Consider the following 5,749-nt stretch of genomic DNA (forward strand, 5'->3'; position numbering starts at 1 on the left):
TTTTGTTGATTCCGATTATACTACATATAAGCCTCTTTTCTAATATCAATCAAATGGTTGTGTTTTCAAAAAAGTGTCCTTAGTTGATAAAATTTGCCCACTCTTATTTTTTGACTTTTATTGATATTATTTGATTACCATAAATTTACCTTTTATAATAACTCAAATCTAGGATCATCGCTTGGTATTTTTTTTAACTTCAGTATGGTATTTTAAATATCCGATCAGAATTCCGCTGTACATTCTTATCATGCATTTTTCATTAACTGCGGGGGAGTTTTTTTTCAACAAAATTGGATTAGGCCTACGTAAGATATACAAATAGGTAAATATCTGATCCAAATTATAGTACAATTAGGATTGAGAGTGTCTATAACAACGATTTAAGTAATCAAACCGGTATCAAAAAGTTATTACACTGTTTGCATATTTAAGCCATCTAGATTTCCCTATCAAGTTGACACCTTTGTGCGACTTTTATCACTTATTTGAAATGGATCATATTTTAATTCCACAGCTAAACATGTTTGTGTATCGAGGTTTATGGAATTTCATTTCACCATTTGGTAATTTGATAGTTCGCATTGTACGTTGTGTTATTCAAATTAGGGCGTTAGTTTTCTCGTTTGAATTGTTTCCCATTTTGTATGTGGGGGCCTTTTATAGCTGACAATACGGTATGAGTTTTTCTCATTGTTGAAGTCTGTATAGTGACCTATAATTGCTTTTATCTTCGTCATTTGAACTCTAGTGGATAATTGTCTCATTGGCAATCATACCACATGCTTTTTTCATATTAAGTAGAGTACACGAAAGAGCAACCTAGTTACCGGAAAGTAAATACTACTTGTTATTATATTGATGTTATCAGTACATTACATGTATATAAATACTAAAAAGCTGAGATAGCCACTGCGTCCTGTCGTAATATTTACCTTTAATCGTATGCCCAATGTTGAGAGAATGCTACGCTCTCTGCACGTCCAGGATCTAAATAACTCGAAGGAGACTTTAAAGTTACCTATAGCGTAAAACATTCATAAGCTAATCAACATAGTAAAAAAGAGTTATTCAATGTCTATACTAGACCATGTCTTGTGACAAGCACAATGTATTTCTTTTTTCTTTCAATACAAATATGATTGCAATTGGAAACGGGGAAATTGGTTTGTATTTACACGATACGTGGTTAATTTATATTCTTAGCAGTCCAAAACAGGTTTTTTGTGCTTAAGTTTTTTTCAAACTTTTCTGCTTTTTCTAATATGCATTTTTTCTTCTTTTTTCAGAGCTTAAACAATTTAATAGAATGTATGACGTATACAAGTTTAAGGTTCATGCATTATCTGTGGAGGAACAAATTAAAAGAGTGGAACTGAGACTTCATCAGAACAAAGAATCGATAAGTCGCAAAACAAAAGTTAAATACGTAATCAAACAAAACGGGCATTCAATTTTAAAGTACCATTCAAAGGAAAATGTTGAAGTGGACGGGAAATATTCCGTTGTAAATTTATCAACGACTATTAAGTCACTGATTAACCAGGTTCATGGTAACATTACTATAAAAGTATCTATCAAGAAAAATATAAAATTTGAACCGTCAAATAAAAGTCGCAAACTGAGGCGAGAAGAAAGCGAAACTAAAAATGACGCTTTATTAATTATTTTTTCTGAAGATAAGGGATTTCTTCACCAAATGTACGAAAAAATTATGCAAATGAACCCTGCAGAACAATTATCGCGATCCAAACGTGCAATACAGAAAAGAGAGAAAAAGAAAAATAGAACGAAAGGAAAAAGAAAACGAAAAATGTGCCAATTACAAGATTTTGACGTTGATTTTAATCATTTAGGATGGGGACAATGGATTGTATACCCTAAAGTATTCAATGCAAAAATATGTACAGGTGTTTGTAAATCCCCAGTGGATGAAAAGTTTACACCAACGAATCATGCCATGCTGCAAAGTTTAATGAGACTTGGTCAACCGAAGGCCGCACCTATGCCATGCTGTGTACCAACCAAATTAAAGCCCCTTAAACTGTTATATTATGAACAAGACGAAATAGTCGTTCGTTTACATGATGATATGGTTGCGGATTCTTGTGGATGTCGATGAGGACGCTGATGAACATTTTGCCATTGTGCTTTCAGATTTGCTTTCCATTAACTGTTAAACTTTTATATTTATTTACCTGCTTTACTTTTTGCTTAGTATGAATGAATTGTTTATATTTAATTATATTATCTTTTTGTTATTATTTGAATCAATAAATGCTTTCAATCATTGATAAACTTAAATGTGATAAACAAATTTAGTTGTTACAAGAACAAATGAAATCTAATATATACATAAGCAATATGGATTCATTGCACAATTTCTGTTGAAACGTCAACTGAAATACTGAAACATTCTCAATGTTAATCATGCTGTATTATGCAACTTATATATGACGTCGATAGAGATATCAACACAGTCTGAGGAACATCATAAATATTAACATGGTTTATTCATTAGTTTAAATTGACTTTGAACTAGCTTTCAGTAAACTGCGAGTACTCTTATATTGGTAGCTTGTAGATTTTTTTAATCGTTTTGTTAGAACATTTATTTGCTTCGCGCCAATCAGACGAGTCAAATCTTTTCCGATTGATTTTTACAGTTTATTCTGATGCTATTATGTTGCACCACTATTCCAGGCGGCTAGGTTAAGTGATAAACATATTGTATTCCACCACTTTGTTTATGTGCCGCGCTGTTCCAAGAAATTCCTATGCCTGTAATTGAGTGGTTGTTATTGGTTGCCTCTTTGCAATATTTGTTTTTGTTCATTGGTGTTTCACGTTTTGTCATACCGGGGACTTTTAAATCTTTCTATACGGAACGGATTTTGCTCATTGTTGATGACCAAACGCGGTGACCTGTAGTTGTTAACATCCTCGTACTTTGGTCTCTGTTGGATAGTTGGCTCACTGGCCATCGTACCACATCTCCTAATATTTATATTGGTTTCAATGTCTTCTAGCATTTATAACGGGCAATGTGTATGTCGATTAAAACAAACCCATCTTGATTACTATACGGGTTATGTTTTTCACGCCTTATTCAATAGTACATATCAGTAAATGATACTTTCATGGACATACAAAAAAATCAACAATGACGTCAAACGTAAGTCTCTGAATTTCTGTACGTATATCAGAATGCAATAAAATTTGACACAAAAATATTTGCAGGTTTATAATGACACGATTAAATCAAATTACATAATTTTATTCGGACACTCAAATATCTACACCTGTACATAATCTAATAACTATATTCAAGTATATAGATATTTGATTTATATCATAAACAATAAAAATTGATAAAAAAAGAGACGTACTGATGGAAGTATAAAACAAACACACACAACACATTTTTAAATAGATTTTGGAGAACGAAGCAGATCGTCATTTGTTAGAATTCGCTTCAGACTGTTGACACAATAAGTGCTTGTACTAAAAACAATTCCAGTGATTAGCCTTCCTAAAACACAAGTATCCTTGGTACTAAAAGCAAGTCTGGATTGGTTTACAGAATTCTAGATCCACATGTTAAACAAATACAAACAGAAAACAAAATTGTGTAATCACATGGCAAGACTTATGGAAAAGATAGTTCATGACACAAAAACACTACGCGCAAATAAAAAAATCCAACAGCAAAGGAACAGCGCTCTTATTGCCGTTCTTCATCTCAAAATTACAGTGAGGCTTGCAACATGGAGCAAAATATATCACATCACTGCATGTCTAAGACGGCAACAAACACCGGTTTGAGCAACATTATTTTCTAGATATGGATCTAGCTACATCTGTAATCTAACAAATGCTGTCATAAATTGTCCGACAAAATATAAAATAATACAAACATGAAGACAACTACCGGGCACATAAACATATACTAGTGTGATAGATAATTTGGTAGAGAATTGCGTATGAATAGAGCAACTAATTCGAGTTGACTGCAAAACAATTATCAATAAAAAAACTGACCAAAATCGAGAAAATTAGTTAGCACTTATATTGGAGATGATCTTAAAAATAAATAGGTCAAAACTGAAAAAGATAAGAACATACACGTACATCTCAAACGCAGGAACTTTTACGGCCTCCAAACAATGCGAGTAACAATTTCTGTTGATAAAAGAGAGACAAAATGTGTCAAAGGGACAGTCAAGCTTGTAAGTCGAAAATTAACTAACAACGCCCTGGCAAAAAACGAAAAGAAACCAAAAGACAAACAATAATATAAAAAACACTAGATAAAAAACTAAAGACTGAGCAACACGAACCCCGCCAAAAACCAGGGGTGATCCTGCTCCATATATGACACCCGTCGTGTTAAAATATATTGATAAGTTATATCAAGAGATTAGGCATCACGCAATAGCGGATTGGTAATTGACTCTTATCTGACCCTAAGACATCACCGTTTTTATGCTTCGTGTCGACATGAGGAGTCAGGCCATTTCCAACTGATTTTACAGTTTGTTCTTGTGTTGGAATGTTGCGCCATTGTCCCAGATTAGGGGAGGATTGAGCCCTCACAAACATTTAAAACCCCACCACATTCTATGTGTGGCTATCCAAGGTCAAACAACTCACCATATGAATTCAGTGTCACTGTATCTTTTCTGGTAGGAATATATATATAAATAAGAAAATTAAAAGGTTGGAACAAAATGATATAGTTTCACAGCAGACATTTTTTTGGTCAGAGGTTTAATTTTCTGATAAAAATGGTGCTTACTTCATATTGAGCACACACACATACGAATAGGACCAGTTGGCATATTTCTTCAAATTACAATGCATATGAAAGAATGAAAAAATTTCCCTGCTCTAAACACTGATTGTTTTTTATGGGGTTCGTTGTTGCTCAGTCATTGTTGTTTGTCTTTTCGTCGGTTTTCGGTTTTTTGCCATGGCATTGTCAGTTTATTTTCGACTTCAGTTTGAATATCCCTTTGGAATCTTTCGTCTCTTTCTTATGTAACAGTTTACGCGATTGTGTAATATAAATCACACGTCTTTCAACGTGAGGAGAGTTGTGTAATCGATATAGAGAATTGTTACTCTCTAATTACAATCAATTATCAACAAGAGGAACCAAGGTAATCGAGATTCTGGAAAGGAAATATGTTATTAATAATTGCAATGTGTTCCTTTCTTTTCTTTGCAAAACTGACAGGTAAAAAACTCATCATAGATACCAGGATTAAAAATTTGTACCCAGACACGCGTTTCGTCTACAATAGACTCATCAGTGACGCTCGAATCAAAAATGGTAAAAAAAAAAGGTAAATGGTAAAAATTCTTTGACCATTTTCTGTTTTACACCTGTTTTACAAAACCTTGAATTACAACTGCTTTATAGACTTCTGAAACGCAGTATATTTGTACTCATTTTGATATGAGAAAGCATGAATTTCTTTACATTTACAAACTTAAGAATGATGATCAGTTGATGCAGATAAATTGACCTAGAAAGGGAGAGAAGTGGAGAGAAATTTAGTTGAGTTGTAGAAGACCAAATTGTGAACTTTTCTTAGATGTTCTGTTAAGTTTTGTTTTGTCATTTTTCAACTAAAACTTCATAGAATCTTTTAAAACCACTGGCATTGCTCATCTCCTTATCACTTAAATTTCCATTGAAATGATTTTGGTATTTTTGAAAGCAGAGCACTGACTTTGCAATATT

The 5,749-nt window shown here is 33.0% G+C and overlaps 1 protein-coding gene across 1 annotated transcript; it reads left to right on the forward strand.

The window, feature by feature from the left end:
- The first annotated feature begins 1,309 nt into the window (after nucleotides 1-1,309).
- LOC127708367 (nodal homolog) lies at nucleotides 1,310-2,122 on the forward strand. Its single transcript, XM_052213217.1, has one exon. The coding sequence runs from the start codon at nucleotides 1,310-1,312 to the stop codon at nucleotides 2,120-2,122; it is 813 nt and encodes a 270-aa protein (XP_052069177.1).
- Nucleotides 2,123-5,749: the final 3,627 nt, after the last annotated feature.

The sequence above is a fragment of the Mytilus californianus genome, unplaced genomic scaffold (genome assembly GCF_021869535.1).
Source record: "Mytilus californianus isolate M0D057914Y unplaced genomic scaffold, xbMytCali1.0.p SCAF_7, whole genome shotgun sequence".
NCBI lineage: Eukaryota > Metazoa > Mollusca > Bivalvia > Mytilida > Mytilidae > Mytilus > Mytilus californianus.

Excerpts from the sequence above, each read along its gene's own strand:
- LOC127708367 (XM_052213217.1), top strand. The coding sequence starts at position 1,310 with ATGTATGACGTATACAAGTTTAAGGTTCATGCATTATCTGTGGAGGAA.